At 50.8% G+C, this 24,087-nt stretch overlaps 1 protein-coding gene and 1 pseudogene across 1 annotated transcript; both read left to right on the top strand.

The window, feature by feature from the left end:
- The first annotated feature begins 2,583 nt into the window (after nucleotides 1–2,583).
- On the top strand, nucleotides 2,584–7,395 carry CLDN19 (claudin 19). Its single transcript, XM_032877482.1, has 5 exons — nucleotides 2,584–3,058; nucleotides 4,241–4,405; nucleotides 4,516–4,600; nucleotides 6,399–6,551; nucleotides 7,263–7,395. Exons 1-5 carry the CDS (start codon nucleotides 2,836–2,838, stop codon nucleotides 7,309–7,311), a joined length of 675 nt encoding a protein of 224 aa, XP_032733373.1. The 5' UTR covers nucleotides 2,584–2,835; the 3' UTR covers nucleotides 7,312–7,395.
- Nucleotides 7,396–22,577: 15,182 nt separating this feature from the next.
- LOC116879442 lies at nucleotides 22,578–22,676 on the top strand (annotated as a pseudogene).
- The last annotated feature ends 1,411 nt before the right edge of the window (nucleotides 22,677–24,087 follow it).

Raw genomic sequence — 24,087 nt, 5'->3', positions numbered from 1 at the left:
GGCAGAGGGAGGGGGCCAAGGAAACCGCTCCAGTATGTCGCTGGAAGGGAGGCAGAAACACAGAATCCCCAAACCAGTCAATGATCAACACGCAGCAGCAGAGCCTGGCTCTCTGCCAGGCACCACTGGGCAGGAGGGGGCCATGGGTCTCCAGCCACAGGCTGCGCTCACACCCAGGATGAGAGGGCACTGGGTCTCATCCAGGAGGGAGGCCTTTGGGAAGAGCTTTCATTAGCCGGCCTCATTTCTCCAGGCACAGTATGTTTTCCAAAAGCTCTTTTGCCCATTATTTGATCCCTGTAACTCCCTCATGACCCAGACAGGGCCAGTGCCATTATCCCTATTTTATCTCAGAGAGGCTAAGGGACTTGCCCAATGTCACATAGGTTTTTGGTGGCAGAGGTAGAGCTAAGCTTCTTGTCACATACGTGAAGCCACTTGGTAGGAAGCGTGGCACCCAGGGCGGTTTCTAGTCAGCTCCAAACAGAGGCTGGGCCAGGACCCTGAGCCATCCCGCTCTCCCTACATGCCTGGGAGTCACTGGACTGCAAGGGACCATCGGGGCGGAGGTAGGGAACTCCTCCCAGGACTGCAATCTGTGGATCGGAAAGGATTTGGAACCTTGGTGAGGGAAGGCCCTCAGGGTAGGAGAGGATATTCTGACAGAACAGACTGGAAACCTCAAATAGCAAAGAGGAGGGTTACGCAGAAGAGCTTCAGAGGAGACGGGAGCCTCATTCTGGACCACAGAGTGGCTCTGGGGCCCCAGTGCAAGGGAGGGAGGCCCTGGACAGAGGGGCATGCAGGCATCCTGACATCTCTACGGCCTCAGCATCCCTAGACTTCGTTCCTGGGGGTAACTGTGTGACCTTAAGTGGCTCACTTCCCTTCTTTGGCTCTCAGCCCCCTCATTCGTCAGAGTCCTCCTCAGAAAGCAGGGTGTGGCACTAGCACACTGATCTGCTGCATCCTGGACCCACATAGGTCACCTCTTGGCCTGCCCAGTGCCAATGGCTGCCTTGAGGACCACACAGCTCATGCACAGAAACTGTGCTCACTGTGTCCCCAGGCGTCCTGCTCTGGGCTCTGGCCAAGTCCTGTTTCCCCTGATCGCACGGTCTCCAAACTGCCTGTGGTAGAAGAGGGATCCCAACTCAGGACTGACTTCTCCACTCTTCTAGGCCCCCTTTGAATTCGAGGACCCTTGGTCCATCCCAGGAAGCCGGTCTGTGCTTCCGTGGATCCATGTGGCTCTGGCCTTCTCAGCGCAGACGGGACCCAGTGTTGGCCCCGTGTGCGGAACTACAAGCCACACAACGCCCACCCCTGCCCCCCAGCTGCTGGAGCTGCAGGCCATACCAGGGGCCCACGCCCTGGGCGGATGCACAGGGCAGCCATTGTCTGCGCAGTGCCTGGCACCCTCTCGTTTGCATAGCCATGTGAAGAATGTGAGGAAGCAGGCTGGGGACGAGTCCCTGCAGAAGCACCCCCCCCCCCCCCCCCGCCCCGCCCCGCTGCTGCGGGGGAAGAAGCCTATGGGGGAGGCTGGGGCGTCAGCAGCCAGACCCTGCTTTCCCCCAGTGCGGTCCAGGAAAGGCAGGTGGGCCGCTGGGGACAGAGGGGGCAGCCTGGGGCTGGCAGGAGTCAGAGCAGGATTGTGACATTCCCCTTGCACCCACGCCCGCTGGAGCCCAGGGGGCCAAACTGAACGTGAGGGGATTGCTAATGAGCTAGAGGAGAGTTAAATATTCCCCCGCTCCAGAGGGCTGAGCTGGGATGGGAGAGAGAAGAGGGAGGCCACTAGGAGGGGCAGCCTGAACCCCAGGAATGTGCAGAGGCCACAGCTCCTGGCTCCCCATCAGGCTGTTCTGGAGCGGGGTGGGGGGTGGGGTGGGGGTGGAGGGGGGGCAGGGCCCGCTGCCTCCAGCCCCAGCAGGAGCTGCTAAGCCAGCCAGCAAAAGGATTAGTGGGGTTGAACATTCTGCCTTCCCTCAGGCTGATGCCAGATGGTCAGCACTATCTCCCACCTCCCTGGCCGGGACCCTTGCTGGCTGGCCACCAGGTCTGACCCAGCCTTGATGGGGTCCCTCTTCTGCCCCACTCAGATCTCAAACAGACCCCATAAGTGCATATTCCCTGGCCTGGCCTCCCCTGCTTTTGATACCTATGGTCCCCCAAAACCTGGGATCCCACCTCCCTAACATCCAGCCCTGTCTTTCCACCTCTGGCCTCAGAGTCCTCTCCAAAAAGTTCTCCCTGATGTCTAACTCTAGTCTTACCTGCTGCAAAGTAGAATTCCATTTCTGTCCTACAGTCAGAGGACTGAAAACCCCAAGGGTCAGGTCAGCCATGCAATAGCAAAATCCATCATCTTGGGGCTGGTGCTTGGGCAGGAACTAGAACTTGCATGGTTCCTAAAGGGGGTTCCCAAGCAGGAAGGCCCTGAGGGCAAGCAGGGTCACCCCTCCCAGCCCCTCCGCTCTCTATCCCTGGGAGGTGGGGCAAGGGCACCCACCTGGGCCATGGCCCCGCCCCCCGCCCTCAGGGGGCTGGCAGGAGCTCAGCTGGGGACCCTGTCCTGGCTTCGGCAGCTGCTGTGGGCGGGCCCCTGGCCTTTCCAGCCCCTGGGCCTCCCCCTGCATTCTAGAGCCCAGAGCCGCTGCCTTTGGCTCCGCTGCTCCTGCTGGACTAACACCTCTCCTTCTCAGCCTCTGGCCACTCGCTGCTCCCCCACCCTCCACCCAGCAGCTCCTTTCACCTGGCCATGACCTCAGCCCCCTCAGGGACCCTGGCCCAGCCCTGAGCCCTGGAACCTCCAGCCCCCTCCCCTGGGCCATGGCCAACTCAGGCCTCCAGCTCCTGGGCTACTTCCTGGCCCTGGGTGGCTGGGTGGGCATCATTGCCAGCACAGCCCTCCCGCAGTGGAAGCAGTCCTCCTACGCGGGTGACGCCATCATCACGGCCGTGGGCCTCTACGAAGGGCTCTGGATGTCCTGCGCCTCCCAGAGCACCGGGCAGGTGCAGTGCAAGCTCTATGACTCCCTGCTCGCCCTGGAAGGTAGGCCTCCCTCCAGCTGGGTTGGGAAGGTGGGATGCTGGGGAAGGGGAGGTCCAGAGCAAGCTCGCCCACAGGCTGCCGCCTGCTCCATTCTCCACCCCCTGCCCCCATGTGCTTTTGAAAACCCGGGCCAGCCTGGTGCTCCGTGGAGGGCAGGTACTCCAGGCTCCAGCCACCATGGGCCCAGATCCCAGCTCTGCCACTGTCACCTTCAAGGAGTCGCCAAGCCTCTCTGTGTTCTAATGTCCTCATCTGTAGAGGGGAGCACTAAGATGTCACAGGACTGTGGAGGGTTAGACGAGATAAATGAGTGCCCGAGTGCCTGGCACTCAGGCTCCCCTCTACCTCCCCCCATGCTCTGTCTGCAGACACACTGTGACACACACCTTCATACCAGGCCTGCCATCTGAACAAGCATGCTCCATTTGGGTGTGCCAACACACACGCACACACACGCGCGCCTATGCCCACAGGTTCTTGGGTACAAAGGTCCCTCTCCTTCTGGGGTGTGCATTTGAACTTGACAAGCTGGCTTGCAAACAGGCCCCACTGCAGCTCTAGCTCCGGCTCTGGGCTGACCCACCCACCCTCTGCCCAGGGCGGCGCAGGCCTGAGCCGGGCAGTTATCACAAGACACCCATCCAGGCGGGTCACCTGGTCTCCTTCAGGGACCTAGCTCCCCCGAGTGGCCCACGGCCCAGGACTGAACTGCGCACGGGTGTCCAGCTGCCGTGGGTGACTCAGAGGGCAGAGGGGAAGGTGACCAGGAGCCAGAATGGCTGATGGGGGAAATGTCCCTTTCCAAGAGCCAGCTTGGGGCTGAGATGGGCCTTAGACGCCCTCACTCCCTCCTGCTGAATCTGCAAGGCCCCGTTGCTTGGGAGGCCAGGCCCCAAAGGGAATCTCACCGCCAGGGAGCAGCAGAGGAGAGAAGTCCTCCAAGTACCCTGGCACGGCACACAACACCTGAAGGAACCTGCAGTGGGAGTGAGCGACGGGGAGGCAGGGGTGGGGGGTGTAGAGGGGAAGCTCAGCCGCACAGCCTGTCCGCAGGGGCCCCTCACACCTGCCGCAGGTGCTCCTGGGAGGCGCTTCTGGCCCCTGCCCCAGCCCCTTCCCTGCCAGGCTGCTCCTACCCGCCCACTTCTCCCGGTGCCTGCTCAGTCCCCCTGCTCTGCCCAGGTCACATCCAGTCAGCGCGGGCCCTGATGGTGGTGGCCGTGCTTCTGGGCTTTGTGGCCATGGTCCTCAGTGTGGTCGGCATGAAGTGCACTCGGGTTGGAGACAGCAACCCCATCGCCAAGGGCCGCATCGCCATCTCTGGGGGTGTCCTCTTCCTTCTGGCAGGTCAGTGTCCCTGGCTCCCTGTCCGCCATCTCAGTCATGGCAGGTGGCCCCGCTCTGGGGGGCCGGCCGGGGGCCAGAGCAGAGCTGAGCGCTCCCTCCTCCATCCTTAGGCCTCTGCACTTTGACAGCCGTCTCGTGGTATGCCACCCTAGTGACCCAGGAATTCTTCAACCCCAGCACACCTGTCAATGCCAGGTGAGTGCCGGGGTGTGGCCTGGACCAGGAAAGGAGCTGGGCCTCTCTGCTGCCTTTGTTTAGCAGGACACATGGGTGGGAAAAATGGGGGCAGGGGGAGCCATGGGTGCTGTCGGTGAGAAGGTCTCTGGAGTGGGGGGCTAGGCAGGGTGTGGCTGAATCCTCTCAGGGGGTGAGAGTCTTGTGGGAAACACCGCAGGAGCTCAGCAACCTGGATCTGCGTTGAAATCCCAGCTCTGTGCATGCTGGTTGTGTGAAGGGCGAGTCCCTGTCCAACAGAGCTGGGTCCCAAGGGCTCGGGGAGATGTTGCAGGGAGGACTCAGCACAAGGCCAGGCCCCGGAGAGCACTCAGTGAACCCCTTGCTGTGACTCCTACCCAAGGCGGCAGGTGTCCTGGGCTGGGAGATGGCGATTGGACAAGTGGTCAGGGCAGATGTGGGGGGCCGTACAGCCAGAGGAAGATTTGCTTCCCCATCCTGGGTGGAAGGCAGCCAACAATCCAGGCTCTGGCACGCAGCACGGTGGGGCGAGGATATGACCAGGAAGGGGCAAAAGGTCTGGAGCAGGGCTTGGGGCCCCAAGGCTAGCAGTGCAGAGTAGGCTCCGGGACATTTAGGAGCTAGAATGGCCAGGACTAGGAAGGCCAAGGGCAGGAGGGCAGAATAGGGGGCTCAGTGAAGAGCCTGGACCCACCAGGCTCCACCCCCACCTCTCAGCCGTGCCAGAGCAGAGACTGGGATGGTCTCAACCCCAGACATCCCAACAGACCTGGGGCCCTGGGCCTGAGGGAGAATGAGAAAAGATACCCAAGCTACTGCAATCAGGAGGGCTGCCTGGAGAAGGCAGAAGTGTGGCAGGGGAAGAAAAGGAGACCACAGGCATGGTGATCACTCCCTGAGGTGGGCAGCTATAGCCACAAAGATCTCTAACCAAGAGGCAGTTCAACTCAGAAACAGACTCCGCGCGGGCACCCCTCCCTACCCCTCCAGCACTCCCCAAGGCACCTGGTATGCAGGCCCCGTGCTGGGTCCTGGGGAAGTGGAAATCTGGTGCTGTCTGCCCTCCAGGCACTCCCAAGGGAGCCAGGCTGAAGCCAGGAGCTGAAGGCCACCCAGGAGGCGTCAGCAGGAGGCACAGCAGGAGGGGTCAGGGAGAGCCCCTGGGAGGAGGGGGCCATTGAAGTGGGCCCTGAAGTCAGAGGAGCATAGGAGGCGCAGAAAGGGGGACTTTCCAGGAGGGGGCACCTCCAGCAAAGGCATGGAGACAGGGAGCCAGGGGCGGGGCGGGGGGGTGGTGGTGCCCAAAGCCGAGTGGGAGTAGGGGCTGCGCCCGCTTGCCGCAGCACAAGGAAGGGAGCCCTGAGTGCCAGGGGAAGGGCCCGGTGTGCCCCGGGAAGACAGCGGGTAGCCTGGGCTGGGCATTCTGTGGGCTGGAGGGGCACCGAGAGCAAGATGGCAGGGATTGCCCTGCTCCTTCCCACGGGATTCGGCAGCCCTCCTGGACCACCACCTCTGGCTGGGGGGCAGTGGGGTAGGGGTAGGGGGGGAGGGAGGGGCCCAAATCTGCACCGAGCAGACCCACACTGGGCCTGGGTCCCCGTGGGTGGTGGTGGTGTGTTGGCTGGAGGTCGGGAGGAGCAATGGGCATGCCCCAGAACTTCTCCGGAGAGACTGAGGAGGCTTGGGAGGCCCCCAGTCTCAGCACCCCCTACCCTACACGACCCCTGCCCCCACGTGGGGATCGTTGCGGTGGGGAAGGCTTGCAGCCACCCCTGATGCCCCTCCCTACCCCTTGCAGGTACGAGTTTGGCTCAGCCCTGTTCGTGGGCTGGGCGTCCGCCGGCCTGGCCATGCTGGGGGGCTCCTTCCTGTGCTGCACGTGCCCAGAGCCTGAGAGGTCCAGCAGCAGCCCGCAGCCTTACCGGCCTGGCCCCTCGGCTGCAGCCCGAGAGTACGTCTGAGCCCCGTCCCCGCCGGCACCTGCAGCACCCCAGGCAGAGCCAGTAGGGGCACAGCCCTGCGAGGACTCTGAGCAGCTTGTCCCCACACAAGCACCCACCCTGCGCTCTGAGACTAGACCCAGACACTCAGAGGGAGGCCGGAGGCAGGCTGAGCCTGCAGGTGCACACGTGTGTCCCGGTCCGGGCATGGACTCATCTGCACATCCCATGGGCACCAGCCCGTTTCCTGTCCAGGCACCGTCGCCTTCCCCCGGCAAATTATTTACTCCCTGCAGGGCAACACAGGTGTCTGCTCTGTGCTGGGCCCTGGGGACACAGCCACAAAGATGGCCGTTGGTGCCCCATGCCCTGGGATGGCCAGAGCCTTTCCCCTCTGCAGGCCGACAGGCTCCTCACAGCAAGCCCAGGCAGGGGCCAGTGTGCAGGGAAGAACATGCCCTCACACACCAGGAAACAGGTTTGGGGGGACCGAGAGGTTTGGCCTCACTGTTCCTGAGTTCAGGTCTCAGGCTTTTCGTGGACACCACCCCGCACAGCTAGGCCAGCCTGCCCCCGCCAGGAACGGGCCCCAAGAAGGGCCACTGTGGGCACCCGGGGCCGACTGCGCTGGTCAGTCCCTGCGTCCGGGCCTGTACCCCGCAGCCCCCGCCCCACCCCACTGCTCACCCCACTAACCAGCTCTCCTCTCTTTTGACTTTCAGACCAGTTGTTAAGTTGTCCGCCTCCGCCAAGGGCCCCCTGGGTGTGTAATGTCCGGGTCCCCAACCTGACTCTGTCCCCCTGCCACACCTAGACCGTGTGTTCGGTATTTTGGGGGAAGAGAAGTGAACATCAGCCCCGAGTGTGGTGTCATTTGATGTGTCCCTGGTATGACTACAGTGGGTCCTGTCTCGGAGAGGTCAGAGCTGGTCCCTGGGGTCTTCAGGCGTCAAGATGGGGAGACAGACCTGCACGGTGAGTCACACCCACATCCAGGGCCAATCGAGGTTCCAGAAACTTCCCTAGCCTGACTCTTACCTCAGAGCTGGGGTGAGGGGACCCTGGAGGAGCTCACTACATGGAGAAGGACCTTAGGACATTCCAGCCACGAAGACTGTCCCGTACAAGGTTGCAAGCCCCCTAATGCTGCCCCTTCTTCCACACCCACCCTTCCTCCTCTCCAGTCTGCCAAGCTCCCCCTTCCTCCCTGCCCTGGATCTAGAGTAGAGAGGGGTGGCCTCAGGCTGTGGCCAGAGCCCCGCCCTAGGCAGAAGACTGCGGTCCAAACTGGAGGGGCTTTCTGTCTTGAAGTACAGATACCACCTTAGTCTAGAAGAAGAAGACATTCTCAGAGAGACGGAAGGAAAATTAACCTAGATCAGCACCTCTCCTCATGCTCGGGCCTCGCCCACCCCATGGGTCTCTGACCCCTGACTGCCCTGTGCCTCTCATCTGGAAGGAACCTACTGTAACTGTCCCCGCCTTCCTCAGGCCCTCCTCAGCCGGCTCTGGCTGGCTGGCTGGCTTCCTCCAACACCTGTCTTGGGACCCCAGCTCTCACCAGCTCACTGAATCCCAAGGAGGCAGCTGGGCCTTCCCCGCCCCCCAGCATGGCTGGAGGGAGGTGCAGTCAGATGAGATGACTGTCCCACAAGCTCCCTGGGAGGTCGGGGATGGGAGGAGGGGAGCGAGCTGTGGAGCAGCTGTGGGATTATGGGCGCGGGGCCCTGGCCTGGCAGCTGCTGCGCAGCCACGGGGCACCTCAGGGGTGGCCTTGTCCTGTGGCCAGGCCAGCCGCTGGCTCCGGGGGTGGGACCGCGCATGGGTTTCCCGGAGCCCTGCCCCTCGAGCTCTGAGTGAGGACAACAGAGGAGTCTCTGTGGGGGCCAGAAGCTGTGATGCAGCGGCTCTTGCCCCTAGGTGAGCTTTCAGATCACCCGGGGAGCTGGGGCCCAGGCTCCACATCCCGACGGAACGGGCCTGGGGCCGACCCCGCCCCAGCTCAGGCCCTTCCTGAAGGACTGCGGTGTGTGGGCACCTCTGTGAAGCCTGCGGCTGGGGGCTGTCCGGCCGCATTTCTTGCCACTCTGCAGGGGTCTGGGAGGGAGGAAGGTAACTTCCTGAAGAGGTGAGCCTCGGAAAGAGCAGGGGAGGCCCATCTTCCTCTGCCATTCCTGAGAGCAGTCCGCTCCATGAGGTTCCCACTTTCTCCCAGTACATAGCCACCTTTTTGCCAAAACAATTTTGAGGTTGACTTCTGTCACATACAGCCAGAAGGGCCCCACCAAATTTGCAACCCGGAAATTGAGAGTCTGGGTGAGGGCTCCTGTCACAGGCACCAGCTGAGCAGGCTGGTGGGGTGGGGAATGTGGGGCCCAGAGCCTGGACTTGTGCCGGTCCCCCAGGACCTCCCTCCTGTCCCCAGCTGGGGATTTGGCCAACCTTGCAATCTGTCCACAAAGCAGTTGGCCAGGACAACGTGTGTTCTCTGGACGTTCAGGGTCCACCAGAGGCTTGGGACTTGGGAACAATTTGGGATAGAATGTGCTGGCTGTCCCCCATGGGTTTCGGGGACAGACTGACTGCAAGAGAGACGAGCTCTGTGCCAGTGGGTGGGTCCGGCACAGTGGGTCCAGATGGCTGCAGGAACAAGCTTCCCTCTGGTCCTTCATGGAGGGATGCCCTTTCTGCCTCTAACCAGGGCCCGGAGAGGGGCAGAGTGAGATCACCGCATACAGCCCCACACACTAACAGCATAGCGGGAGGCTGGCCGTGGGAAGATGTCCAGGAGAAAATTAGAGGAGTTCAAGGCTGGAAGAGTTTGGGAAGCCTGACCCCCCAGGCCTCTCTTGAAACAACCTACATCAAATACCTACATCAAGGTCACCTGGGCTGCCAACGTGAGGTGGGGCCAACTTTCCGGGCCTCCTGACGGTAGCTGCCGTTTACTGTCCCAGCCTCAGGGCTAGAGGACTGGGCAGAGACCCAGGAAAGGGGTCAAAGGGCACAATCCTCAAGCTTTTGCTGATGTTTATTAACAAAGTTCTCCCAAGAATGAAACTGGCCGGCCATAAAACACAGTTTGGGAAGGAAAATACCTGCGTTCTCAGCCAGTGAGGAAAAGCATAGCGTAGAAGTAGCTGTGCATACAGAAGGAGCTCTGCAACAGGAGGTTTTCCTCAGAGGACGTGAGCTTGGGGCTGGGGAGGCAGGGACCGGGGACCCATCCAGTGCCTGCCTCTGGGAATATGGATGCACTGAGTAGTACATGGTGTCCAGGAGTTACGTTTTTGTGTTGTATGTATTGTTAATTCTGTGTGATAATGATGCTGTGGTTTGCTTGGGGTTTTTGTTTTTTTAAAATCCCTATTAGAGGAGCACACTGAAATGATAGAAAGCTGGATTTGCTTTAAAATGCTCTAAGAGGGGTGCCTGGGTGGCTCAGTGGGTTAAGCCTCTGCCTTCGGGGGCACCCAGGTGGCTCAGTTGGTTAAGCGTCTGCCTTCGGCTCGGGTCATGATTCCAGGGTCCTGGGATCGAGCCCCACATCAGGGTCCCTGCTCAAGAGAGAGTCTGCTTCTCTCTCTCCCCCTCTCCCTGCCGCTCTGCTTACTTGTGCTCTCTCTCTAGCTCTCTGTCAAATAAACAAATAAAAAAAAATATTAAAAAAAAAAAGAAAAAGGAAAAAGCCTCTGCCTTCGGCTCAGGTCATGATCTCAGGGTCCTGGGATCAAGCCCCACATCGGGCTCTCTGCTCAGCGGGGAGCCTGCTTCCCCCCTCCCCCCTTGTCTGCCTCTCTGCCTACTTGTGATCTCTCTGTCAGATAAGTAAATACAATCTTTAAAAATAAATAAAATGTTCTAAGAACGAAATGGTCAGGGACAGGGGAAGTTTGGTAAATGCCAGCGATATGTAGGGGTTCCCTCTGTTCTCTGAGTTTGTGTATAGGTTTGCCAATGGAAAAAAAAAAGTTAAAAATGCCTGTAAGTTTTGCTGGTCGTGCCATGTAACCACCCCTCACTGACCACTGAATGGGACAGAGGGGATGAGCAATCTAGAGAGTCCTGCTACCTGGAAACTTGGTAGAAACATAGCCTGTCAGCCTCCCCCACCACACCAGGTAACACAGGCTCGACATTTTAAGGAGCTCTCCGGGTGACTGGTGTACACACGAGTTTGGGAAACGCTGATCTAGGCTCGGGCAGGAAGAGCTGTGTGGTGCATTGTTTTCCTCCATCATTTGAATACCGGACGCAAGGAGGGCAGTTCAATGTATGATTTCATCTAGAGTTCGCAAGATTACAGGAAGCCATGGCTACACGGGATCCGGGCGAAACTGGAAATGAAGAAAGATAATGCCCAAAGTAGTGCTTCCTGACTCTCTCTCCTACTGGGCACAGAAAAATAATATTTGGCTCAATTTATGAGTACATTACAGGCATTTTCTTGACAACGCTCTTGTTCAAAACAACTAAAAATGTCGGGGAGAGGGTGAGGAATTCTTTACAGGCATCAAAGGAAAAGGCTGATACAACGCTCTGAAATCACCAAGTTAACACCCAAGAAGCACTCCCTTTTGTCTACTAAGACCACGTGGTGACCAGAAAACTGAGTGGCCCGTGGCTGCCCAGGTCAAAGCTGAGTTACATATAAGGGGATTGAACAAATAAGTAAAATATTGAAGATAAAGTTTCCACTGCCAGAGGATAGATTTATAAAGATGAAATGGGGAAGATTCAAATAAATCCTGGGATGTTGGATTGGAATTGGACATATGTGAATGAACACCTGGCTTTAAATATATTTAGATGAATATTGAAACAGATCTAGTTGTGTATGTGTATACATAGGTGTGTGATATACACACATCCATACATCTAGGAGTTCTGCCTCTTAGAAAAGCCTAGAAGCAATGATAACCCAGTGGCGAGACCCTACCTTGATTTCTGAATACCCTCTCCATTAACAGGTACCAGGGCTCCATGGAGAAATGGCTGATCTGAAGGCTGGAAAGGGAAATAATAAGCCAGGAGCATCTTGATGTTCCAGAAAATAAGAAAGTGGTCAAGGAATAATGGAGACACAGCTAAAGATTAAAGAGATTCCCACTTACTTTACTGGGACAATTTGATATCAAAATAAATAATGATAGCCATGGATTCTAACTCAATGAATAAAATAAGAATCTGTTAGTATATACTGATACAAATAATTAAATAAATGGGGGAGAAAAAAAGCTCTACAGTAAATGGCAACTAATATAATTTATTAGCTAGTAAGTATAAAATATTTAACTTGACCGTAGTGAAACACCACAGACATATCTTAAGTGACCAGAGTTAACACCACCAGCAATGGGGCAAGTCAAAATTGTGTGTCCCTTGACATAATACACTGAAAGGAACACAGCATCATTTCTGTGACATTCCTGCTAAACGTGTACAAACTGAACGACTTATGATGAGACAAAAAAGTCCAAATGGAGGTTATTCTAAAAGTAACTGCCTGCACTCTTCAAAACTGTCCATGTTATGAAAGGCAAGAAAAGACTGACAAGACTGAAGAGATATTAGAGCTAAATGGCATGAGTGATCCTGGATTGGATCCTGGACCTGTAAAAGACATTCTTGCGACATCTGGTGACAACTCAATAGTCTGTGGTTTCTATGGGTAGTACCATTTCAAAGTTAATTCCCTGAATTTGATAGTTTCCTTGTAGTCTTGTAGGACAGTGTCCTTGTATTTTATTTTATAAGATTTTATTTATTTATTTGAGAGAGAGAGAGAGCATGAGAGGAGCGAGGTCAGTGGGAGAAGCAGATTCCCTGCTGAGCAGGGAGCCCGATGTGGGCTCGATCCCAGGACTCCAGGATCACGACCTGAGCCGAAGGCAGTCGCTTAACCAACTGAGCCTCCCAGGCGCCCCTCCTTGTATTTTAGAAATACACACTGAAGTGCTAAGAGGGTAATGAGGCATCAGAAATAAATATGCATAGATAAACACATGAAGAGTTACAAAAAATATCTACAGTGCATTAATCGGGCAACCTAAGTGACGGGCATACTGGAGTTCTTTGAACCTTGCTTGTACATGTTCTCTGAAGTTTGAAGTTATTTCAAGATAGAGGGTTTTTGTTTTTGTTTTGTTTTTTTTGTTTTTTGTTTTTTTAACAAGTCTAAGTGAAAGCTGGAACACTGAGACACTGATTTTCTCAGAAGGCACTTGAAACTCCAGACAAACGTAGATGTAGACGCCTCCTAAGATGGTGGTGGAGAAGAAAGCTTTGGACACACCTCTGGTGAACACAAGCAGAAATCTTTATTTCACCATCATATTTAAAAGATGTTTTTGCTAGGTATAGAACTCTGGATTGACTCTCCTCATTTGAGAACTTTATAGATGTTATCCTAGTATCTTTTGGCTTATATAATAATATCTAAACGAAAAGCCTGCTTAACTCTTTTTCTTGTTGTTGTTTTTCCTTTGTTTTCTCTCAGTTGTTTTCCAAATTTTCTCCATCTTTGGTTTTCAGAAGTTTTACTATGAAGTGCCTGGGTATGGGTTTGTTTGTTGTTTTTTCTTCCCCCTTTCTTTCCTTCTGTTCTCCTTGGGGGGTGTTCTGGGGTTCCTGGCTCTGTGGTTTGCTATCTTGTATTGATTCTGGAAAAATCTCAAGCTGTTATTTTTTCAAATGCTTCTTCTGCCATATTTTCTCTCTTCCTCTGCTACTTCAATTACATGCCTGATATTGTGGCACAGCTATTAAACATTATTGTTTTATTTTTTCCATATTTTTCTGTTTCAGCTGGATTAATTTCTACTGACCTGTCATCAAGCTCATGAATTCTTTCCTCTGCCGTGTCCTTTGATAAGCACATCAAAGCATCTCATTTCTGATAGTGGGTTGCTGCTACCTTGTGCTCAGTCTAGACCTGGAATCCCGGGAGTCTGGGGGTACCTCAGCATTCAACAGTCCCTGTATGCCTGCACCAGAGAGGGACTCCCCCTCCAAACTCTTGCCCTTTCCCCAGCAGCAACTTGCCATTGTTTAGGATTCAAGGCTCATGTTGGTGGTAGGAGAGTTGTTCTCCTTTCTCCTGTGCCAGCCTTAGCTGTAGACAGGTCCTGTGCCCCTGAGCCTCCGGGGTAGGGCTTTGTCCTCCCCACATAGCATCTGACCTCGGCATGTAATTAATGGTGGGTCTTGGGTGGCGGTGAATTTCCTGCCTTCCCGCCAGACAGCAAGCTTCTGTTTTGTATCAGTGCAAGCTCCTGGTTCTGAAAGAGTTTGCAACTTTCCACTAAGGGCAGGTAGCTTTTGCTTCGACTCACCTCAGAAGTACCCAACCTTTGTTTGGGACTTACTTCTTTTCTTTTCGTTGCTTTTGCATCTCCTAGTATTCCAATACAATCGTTTTCTTTTGCTCCTTAGTGCAAGTCTGCTGCTTGCTTGTCAATGCTCTCCATTTTTGTCTCAGAATTTCTTTTTTTACCTTCATATCTTACTGTGTAAAGGAATCCTGGGTCAGCAGTTATTTTCTTTGAGATCACTGAAGATATCATTCCACAGTTTTAAGGTGACAATTTTAAGATTTTATTTATTTGAGAGGGACACCAAGAGAGGGAGCAGAAACAGGGGGAGTGGGAGAGGGAAAAGCAGACTCCCCACTGAGCAAGGAGCACGACACAGGACTCAATTCCAGGACCCCGGGATCATGACCTGAGCCAAAGGCAGACACTAATGAGTGAGATACTCAGGTGCCCCGTGACCACTTTTCCTGCTGTGAAATCAAATGTCAGCTTTAATGTCATTCCTTTCAAAGTAATCCTTTCCCCCCAACTCCTCTCTTTTCTTCTAAAAATTGTGGTACCGTTATTGATGTGTTTAGATGTGAATTTTTTATGTAAGTTTTTCAGCTTCTTGACTTTTTCTTTTGGTGTCTCGTTCCCTCTAATAGGTTCTGGGTTAAGTCTCAGACATTCTCTCTTCAATCCTCTTTTCCCTTTCTTCTGTGACTCCAATTATAGTCGGCTTGATTTTCTTACAATAGTCTCAGCTTTTCTTTTGTTTTCCAATTTTTAAATTCTTGGTACTTCATAATAAGTAGTTTCCTTCCACTACCTCCCAGTTAACTAATTTTATCTTCAGTTGTGTTTAATCAGCTTCCAAATACACCCATTGATTTCTTTGAGGTATTCTATTTTTCTGTTCTCAGATTCCCACCTGGTTGATTTAAAAAAATCTGCTGAGTCCATTATAGTTCCTGGTTCCCTTCTCTATTAGTTTGCTAGGACTGCCACAACAAACTACCACAGACTGGGTTGCTGAAACAACAGAAATTTACTTCCTCAAATCCCTAAAGGTACAAGTCCAAGATCTAGGTGTCAGCAGAGTTAGTTTCATTCTGAGGCTTCTCTTCTGAGCTTGTAGGAGGCTGTCTTCTTGTGGTGTGGTCCCTCAGCTGTGTGTCTGTCCATGTCCTAATTTCCTCTTTTTATAAGGACACCAGTTATATTGGAATAAGACCTCCCACAGTGACCTCATGTCATCTTAATCACCTCTTTAAATACCCTATGTACAAATAGTCACATTCTGAGGGAGTGGAGGTTGGACTTCAAAATATGAATTCGGGGGGAGAGTGACACAATTCAGCTCGTAACACCTAGAATTTTCAAGTTTCCCCTTGCATAAACGTAACTGCAAACATAATTGCTTCACATTCTGTGTGTGTCTGTGTCTGTTATCTTTGTTATCTGGGGTTTCTGTGGGTCCTTTTTGTCTGTTTCAACCTTGTTCATCATGGTTCCTTGTCTCCTTGTAAACCTAGTTATCTCTGAATATGTGTCTGATATGGCTTCTGTAAAATACGTGTAGTAATCATGTAAGGCCAAGGATTATTTGCTTTAGCCTGTGCCTGGGGGCCCTAGCTATTCTGGATCACCTTTATCCAAGTTCAGGACTTGAGGTTTCTGGCTCCCCATGTGACTCCAAGTCAGGCTGCAATCTGTGTGAGGGTTGGGTTAGTTAGTTACCACGGCACAACCATTCTGGGTGCCAACTCCAAGCCTAACAGAGTTTACAAGTGCACCCACAATTGCTGGGGCTGGACTTTACAAGTTTTTCCCTCCAGCCCTGTACAACTGCTTCTTCCAGGTTGACAAACACTTTGACATCAGCACTCAGCACATCGTATCAGAGGCAAGTACTTACTCACCTCTTCCAGATTTGCAAACATATCCAGGGAAGAAGTAACCCTTGAGCATCAGACTCAATTTTCTACATTATTCTCCTCTTCCTGGACCCAGCCTGGGACCCCTCAGTGTTTTGTTAATTTTAGAAAGATCCTAGAAAATATTTTGTCATATGTTCTTAGCTGTTTTCAGTAGAAGAGTTGGACCAATATTACCCCCACGTGGAAATCAAGAGTCATCTTTCCAAAGGCTATCATATAATTTGAGAGAACGTTTAAACCTTCTGATTTAAAGTAGAACATTTTTATTTCTTCTTCTGTATAAGTGACTGCTCATGATCAATCCAAATTAACGAAAGAATTATTAGATGTTATTTACCAGAATTGGTATAAAATTATATCACCTCATTTTTTAAAATTTCAACATTTTCAAATATTTATCTTTTTTATTTGAGTAATCTCTGCACCCAATGTGGGGCTCAGACTCACAACCCCAAGATCAAGAGTCACATGATCTTGCCAGACAGGAGCTAAGCCAGACAGGAGCCAGACAGGAGCCCCTGAAAGTTTTTCATTAATTAATTTTTGAAAAAGATTTTTTTTATTTATTTGAGAGAAAGCACCAGCATGGGAAGCAGCAGAGGAAGAGGGAGAAGCAGGCTCTCCGTTGGGCAGGGAACCCAACTTGGGGCTCCATCCCAGGACCCTGAGATTACAACCCAATCTGAAGGCAGATGTTTAACTGGCTGAGCCACCCAGGTGCCCTGAAGTTTTTAATTTAAATATGCTTTCCAAAAATTATCTAATGAGCACATGAACATTGTTATTTGACGTTTTTACAAAAATGGAAAAGACAATATACAAATGACAAAGCCTCATAAAATGGCCTTTAAATATCAGTTGTTTCCACTAGTTTTTCTTCTATGGACAGGCCATCTAACTTCTCCTTCTATAAAACTGACAATCACTGCAATACCCTAAAATGTTTTATTTTCAATGTTCTCTTTCTTTCTTACATCTTTATTCGACATCCTTCCCATCATTTTTTCCCCAACTTTTAAAAAAGATTTTATTTATTTGATAGAGAGAGAGAGAGAGAGAGAGATCACAAGTAGGCAGAGAGAGAGGGGGAAGCAGGCTCCCGGCCAAGCAGAGAGCCTGATGCGGAGCTCGATCCCAGGACCCTGAAATCATGACCTGAGCTGAAGGCAGAGGCCTAACCCACTGAGCCACCCAGGCACCCCCTCCAATTTTTTTTCCCAATTTTTTTAAAAAAAGATTTTATTTATTTATTTGTCAGAGAGAGTGAGCACAAGCAGACAGAGTGGCAGGCAGAGGCAGAGGGAGAAGCAGGCACCCTGCTGAGCAAGGAGCCCGATGTGGGACTCTATCCCAGGACACCGGGATCATGACCTGAGCTGAAGGCAGCCGCTCAACCAACTGAGTCACCCAGGCGTTCCCCCAGTTTTTTTTAATGTGGTAAAATACATATAAAATTTACCACCTTAACCACTTTAAAGCACACAGTTCCATGACATTAAGTACATTAATATTGCTATGCAACCGTTCAGTACCATTCATCTCCAGAATTCTCTCCTTACAAAACTGAAACTCTATATCCATTAAATGTTAACTCCCCACTTCTGCCAGTCTATTCTCTGTGCCTGGTTAGACTAATCTCAGTACCTCACATTAGTAGAATCACACAGAATTTATTTTTGTGATATAGGAGGTTGGGAGATCTGGCCACCAGGAAGGGCTGCTATTTTGAACAGAGGTCAGGGAAGGCCTTTCTAGTTAAAGACCTGAAAGAACTGAAAGAGAAAGCCATTTGGTTAACAGGGGAAATTGTCTTCCTATCAAAAGGCAGCTTATGAGGTTGGAGTAAACCAGGGGTAGAGCAGAGCAAATGGGAGACAGATGGGGGTACCCAGTGGAGCTTCCCATAGGATGCTGGCTTCTGCCCCAGTGAGACTGGAAGCCTCTGGAGGCTTCTGCTCAAGCGACCCTAGTCCTTATATTGAAAACTGACAGCAGAGAGGTGGAGGATACAAAGGAAGGTAGCAGGGAGTTCATCTGGAAGACTGATAATCCAGATGAGATGCGGAGGCCTAGACCCATGTTCGGGGAGATGCTGAGACGTGGTCAGGTTCTGGATGTTTCAAAGGCAGAATCAACAGGATTGGCAGACTCATTGGATGTGGAGTGTGAGGAAGAAAAGATAAAGTCAGGATGGACACTGAGGGTTTTGGCAGGGACCTAGAAGGCTGGGCCGGCTCTTACTGGGATGGAACGCTGTGAGGGCATCAGGCCTTCAACTGCTTCTGCGGCAGCCTGGGGCCCACCCCTCCGTTTCCACAGCTGCTCTCCCTAGCCTCCTTGCCAAGCCCAGTGGACACTTTCCCACCTTCACCTTCTTGGACCTCTTGGTTCTGATGCCAAACGAATCATTTGTTATTTTGTGCTCTAGGATTCTGTGATGTCCTCCCTTTATGACTTCTCACATCTCTTTCTGGCCATCACTTTTACATCCTTGGTCTTGTTCCCAAAGTTTGGGCCTCTACCCTCAGGCATCACAGATGCTCCTTGAGTGATGGGATTTCATCCATGACCACAGCTTTCAAAAGCCACCTGAGTGTCAAGCATTCTCCTCAGCCTACAGCTCACTCTTTAGTTCTAAATCTGCTTCCCAGACTCCCCTCAAACACCATATATTTAGTACCAAAAAGGCCCCTCCCCTTTGTGCATCCTCTACCCCAGCAGATGGCACCATCGGCATTGGTGTTCTGCAGTCATTCTGGACTTTCTCCTCCTCCTCATCCCCACACTCAGCTAGTCACCTAGATCTGTCAACTCCCTTCCTGAAAACTTCTCCAATTTGACCTTTCCCACTGCCAGATCTAGGATACAGGTTTCATACAGGTTTAACTTGGTCTCTGCAACAATGTCCACACTGATCACTTTTCTGGTCAAACTTTATTTTTCCCCTCTAGGGTATTATTTCTAAAATGAAAATCATTCTACTTAAAGATAATCCAGGCCCCCTATCAGCTCCTTGGCCCGGAGGAATGAAAACGCAGGAGGGCCGCAGAGCTCACTGCCCTAGGAGAGGTGCTAAACCATCACTCTAGATGTGACTGTGGTGTGAGAGAACAGTCCCCTCACTTGTATTATTTGTAGCCTTTACAAACCGGTGGCCGGGTTGAAGGTCCATGAACAGGGCCCCCTCTACCACTCACCACTCAGCACCAGAAAAGGGAGTGGCAGAGCTCCTCATCTGACTGCTCTTTCCAGAGCCACAAGTCAACCTAGCCCTTCCACTGACAGAAGCTCAGTGCTAAGCCTGTCCCGTGTGACACTTCCTGGTTGGACTGCCTCAGCCGGATGTTCAAGCTCCCCCCACCCCGCGCAGCAGTTAAGCTCCCTCCAACTCCGAATCTGACCCATGTTTGCTTCCTCCCTGAACCTTCCACTGTGCCATCTGGATCTGTCCCCAGCATCCTCTGGGGCGACTTCTTCGAACATTTGCATTGACTTTCTTGCTCCGACTCTTAAGCAGACTTACCCCCAGGACAGACTGCCCTGGGAGCCCTTTTAGGGCCTTTTTTCCTTCCCCTAAACCTGAAGCAGCAGGGTTCCTGGTGGCAGGCTAAGGTTCCTCTAGGTCATGCCACTGCCACCCCTAAACCATTGTCTTCCTTTGTAGGCCCTCAAAAGCTCAGCCTTCTTTGAAGCCCATGCTTTTAGACCAAATCCATTAACCAGCAGCATTTCTTTTTCTTTTTACTAACATATAACGTATTACTAGCCCCAGGGGTACAGGTCTGCGAATCATCAGGCGTACACACTTCACAGCAGTCACCATAGCACACACCCTCCCCAATGTCCACAACCCACCACCCTCTCCCTACCCCACCCCTGCAGCCCTCGGTTTGTTTTGTGAGACTACGAGTCTCTTATGGCTTGTCTCCCTGATCCCATCGTTTCATTTTTTCCTTCCCTACGCTCCAAACCCCCCACTTTGCCTCTAAAATTCCTCGTATCAGAGATCGTTGTCTTTCTCTGACTTATTTATCTCAGCATGATACCCTCTAGTTCCATCCACACCGTTGCAAATGGCAAGATTTCACTTCTTTTGATGGCTGCATAGTATTCCATTCTGTGTGTGTGTGTATAGATACACACACACTTCTTCTTTATCCATTCATCTGTTGATGGACATTTACATTCTTTCCATAGTTTGGCTATTGTGAACACTGCTGCTATAAACATTCAGGTGCATATGCCCCTTCAGATCACTACATTTGTATCTTTAGATGGGTAAGTACCCAGTAGTGCAATTGCTGGGTCATAAGGTAGCTCTATTTGCAACTTTTTTAGGGAACTCCGTGCTGTTTTCTAGAGTGGGGGCACCAGCTTGCATTCCCACCAACAGTGTAGGAGGGCTCCCTTTTCTCCGCATCCTCGCCAACATCTGTCATTTCCTGACTTGTTAATTTTAGCCATTCTGACTGGTGTGAGGTGGTATCTCATTGTGGTTTTGATTTTTATTTCCCTGATGCCGAGTGATGTGGAGCCCTTTTTCATGTGTCTGTTGGCCATCTGGAAGTCTTCTTTGCAGAAATGTCTGTTCATGTCCTCTGCCCATTTCTTGATTGGATTATTTGTTCTTTGGGTGTTGAGTTTGCTAAGTTCTTTACAGATTTTGGATACTAGCCCTTTATCTGATGTCATTTGCAAATTATCTTCTCCCATTCTGTCATCTCTTGGTTTTGTTGACTGTTTCCTTTACCAGCAGCATTTCTCTAAGATTTTTAACTCCAGAATCACCAGCACCAACTTCTCATGCCCACTACTTTACTTTTACCATCACTTGCAGCAATTTCAAAACCCACAGAAATCCACTGAACAGCACTGGTTGATTTTTGACATTTTCACTTCTAGTAACGTTTTCTTCCTCCTCCCATCTTGACTCATATGACCATCACCAGTCATTCATTACCAGTCACTGCACATCTCAAGGTTGAGCATGTCTTCCTCTTACATAAATACTTCTACTCCAAGTCAATGTGGAACATACCAACTCCACTCAGCAGACAATGTTATGTTCTTACTAGTTATGGCTAATCAGGATCCATCCCTAGGTAGGGATGGGGGGAATGGATGCTGGGAACATTACTGTCAACTGTAATTTTGCGCCCACTTCTAATACGTTTGCACTTTTCCTCTTTTGTTGAATTCAGCTGCCAAATGCTCTACTTCCTGGCAATTCTATTTCCCTGGAACATTTTTTTCCCATTCTCCAAGATAACTATTTTACATTTTCTTCTTTTGGAGTCTTAAGTAATCTCTATACTCAACGTGGGGCTCAAACTCACAACCTGAGATCGAGTCGCACACTCCACCAACTGGGCCAGGTGGACGCTCCGACATTTTTCTTTCATCAAACTTCTAACATCTTTTCTCCCTTTTCTAAGACCCATCAAAAACCAGACAAAAAACAAAACCCAAAACTTTTCAAATTTTTATTGAACTTAATTTGAAGACAAATTGACAAGCCTCAATATCCATTAACATGGAAACCTCCATTTTCTTTGAATACCTTTCAAGAGTTTTGCTTCTGCCCAGATTTTGAAAATGGCATATATTTTAAGATTTTTATCATTAAATGGGGCACCTGGGTGGCTCAGTAGGTTAAGTGTGTGCTCTCAGGGTCCTGAGATTAAGCCCCATGTTAGGCTCTGTGGGAAGTCTGCTTGTCCCTCTCCCTCCCCCCTGCTCATGCTCTCTCTCAAATAAAGCTTAAAAAAAAAAAAAACAACTTTATTGAGTAATCTCTACACCTAGCCTGGGGCTCAAAGTCACAGCCCTGAGATCAAGAGTTTCAGGTATGGTTCTAAATATATTTCCTTGATACTACCATGAAGCAAAACTTTACTAGCTATTATATACAAATAAGTTTTAGCCATTTACTAACACATTCTCCATCCTTAAACTGACAGCAAGTTTTTTGTTACCAGTATCATCTATGCTGCCTGCCACGGTTTCCTTTCCAATCTTCACGTTTCCATCTCCATGTACTACCTAGGCCCTTAAGTACAATGCTTTTAACAGAAACCATGACAAGCATCGTCACCTTGTTCCTCATTTTGCTTAAAACAGAGCATACCACAGGCCTGACATAGGATACCTCATTTCTTACCACTCTTCCTACACTTACTCTGCTGCAGCCACATATTCTTACAAAGGGATGAGATATTTTTAATTGTTAAGGCTGGAGCATCGGGCTCAAAGCTAAGAGTCAAACACTAAGGCAGTTATCAGATGAGGAAACCATTGCTGCTGCTTTGGCAAAACAATGCATCCACTCTCCCCTATAGCCAAGTGCTAACTTCTCCCAGGTCTCATGCTTGCACCATGTGACTGCCAGGCCAGGTTCTCCCCTGCACCCTGGCTGTAGAAAGAATGCATTCTCTGGGTTGGCTAAGACACTTCGGCTATCTACTCCTTATACATGGTGAAGACATCCATTAACTGCTGGCCAACACGAGATACATGAAAAAGTACATAGGTAGTTTTGTTTGCAACACTGGCATCAAGACTGTATCACGAGAAACTTTCTTCCTTGCTGTGGTTTTCAAAATCACATTTTAACATTACAGGTCCCTCCTGCCTGTCTGAAAGCACTCCATTCCTATGGAACCCTCTGTAAGCTAAATAGTGTAAATGAAGAATCAATTACCACTAACTTATATGGAAAAACTTGTGTTCTCAGAAACAAATTATCTTAGATTTTTCTAATACTTTGGGATATATTTTGCTAATGGATGTAAAAATAGAATGCTTGCTTCAGCAGCACATGTACTAAAATTGGAATAAGAGAATATTAGCGGGGCCCCTGCCCAAGGATGACATACAAATTCATGAGATGTTCTCTATTTTTTACTTACTGAAAGGATTAAAAAATGCTGATTTGAAGGGGGTACATGCACCCTAGTGTTTATACAAGCACTATCAACAAATTATGCAAAGATCCCAAATGTCCAGGTGCACCTGGGTGGCTCAGTGGGTTAAGCCTGTCTTTGCCTCAGGTCATGATCTCAGGGTCCTGGGATCGAGACCTGCAATGGGCTCTCTGCTCAGTAGGGAGCCTGCTCCCCCCCAAAACCCAGCCTACTTGTGATCTCTGTCAAATAAATAAAATCTTAAAAAAGAAAAAAGCCCAAATGTCCAGATGAATGGATAAAGATGTGGTATGTGTATATATACACACATATATAAAATGGAGTATTACTTGGCCATTAAAAAGGAATGAAACCTTGCCATTTGCAACGTGGATGTAACTAGTGTACTACACTAAGTAAAAGACATCAGAGAAAAGACAAATACATGATTTCCTGCAAAACAGATGAATGTAGGGGAAGGGAAAGAATAGATAAAAACAGAGGGAGGCAAACCACCATGAAGAGATTCTTAAATATAGAGAATGGAGGATTGCTGGAGGGGGGTGGACTAAATGGGTGACGGGCATTAAGGAGGGGAACTTGTCAGGTGCCTAGATAGCTCAGTGGGTTAAAAGCCTCTGTCTTCGGCTCAGGTCCCAGGACTCTGGGATCAAACCCCACATCAGGCTCTCTGCTCGGTGGGGAGCCTGCTTCTCTCTGCCTACTTGTGATCTCTGTCAAATTAAAAAAAAAAGAGGGGAACTTGTTGGGATGAACACAGGGTATTTTATGTAATCAAATCACTGAATTCTACTCCTGAAACCAATACCATACTATATGTTAACTTGAATTTAAAGAGCACAGATGCTGGGGTGCCTGGGTGGCTCAGTGGTTTAAAACCTCTGCCTTCGGCTCAGGTCATAGTCCTGGGATCGAGTCCACATCGGGCTCTCAGCGGGGAGCCTGCTTCCTCCTCTCTCTCTGCCTGCCTGCTTGTGATCGCTGTCAAATAAATACATTTAAAAAATAAAGAGCACAGATGCTTACACAGTTCCAAACTATGGCAACTCGATGAATGCGATTTCTCAGGGAAGGAGCTTGGTGGCCCCACTCCTGCCACTCAGTATGCACTGCCCTCTGTATACAGTTCACTGCAGCCAATCCAACAAATGCTATTTTCTTTTTTTTTTTTTTTTAAAGATTTTATTTATTTATTTATTTGACAGAGAGAGATCACGAGTAGGCAGAGAGGCAGGCGGAGAGAGAGGAGGAAGCAGGCTCCCGGCTGAGCAGAGAGCCTGATGCGGGGCTCGATCCCAGAACCCTGGGATCATGACCTGAGCCGAAGGCAGAGGCTTTAATCCACTGAGCCACCCAGGCGCCCCACAAATGCTATTTTCATAAAAGTAG

The sequence above is a fragment of the Lontra canadensis genome, unplaced genomic scaffold (assembly GCF_010015895.1).
Source record: "Lontra canadensis isolate GAN:19392208 unplaced genomic scaffold, GSC_riverotter_1.0 scaffold60, whole genome shotgun sequence".
Lineage (NCBI taxonomy): Eukaryota > Metazoa > Chordata > Mammalia > Carnivora > Mustelidae > Lontra > Lontra canadensis.
The sequence above is the reverse complement of the archived record's forward strand: the minus strand, read 5'-3'. Positions and strand labels throughout refer to the sequence as shown.

Bases quoted from the DNA above. Each gene is read 5' to 3' on its own strand.
- CLDN19 (XM_032877482.1), top strand. From the start codon at position 2,836: ATGGCCAACTCAGGCCTCCAGCTCCTGGGCTACTTCCTGGCCCTGGGT. The intron at 3,059-4,240 runs GTAGGCCTCCCT...TGCTCTGCCCAG, and splicing joins CTCCCTGCTCGCCCTGGAAG to GTCACATCCAGTCAGCGCGG. The intron at 6,552-7,262 runs GTACGTCTGAGC...TTTGACTTTCAG, and splicing joins CCCTCGGCTGCAGCCCGAGA to ACCAGTTGTTAAGTTGTCCG.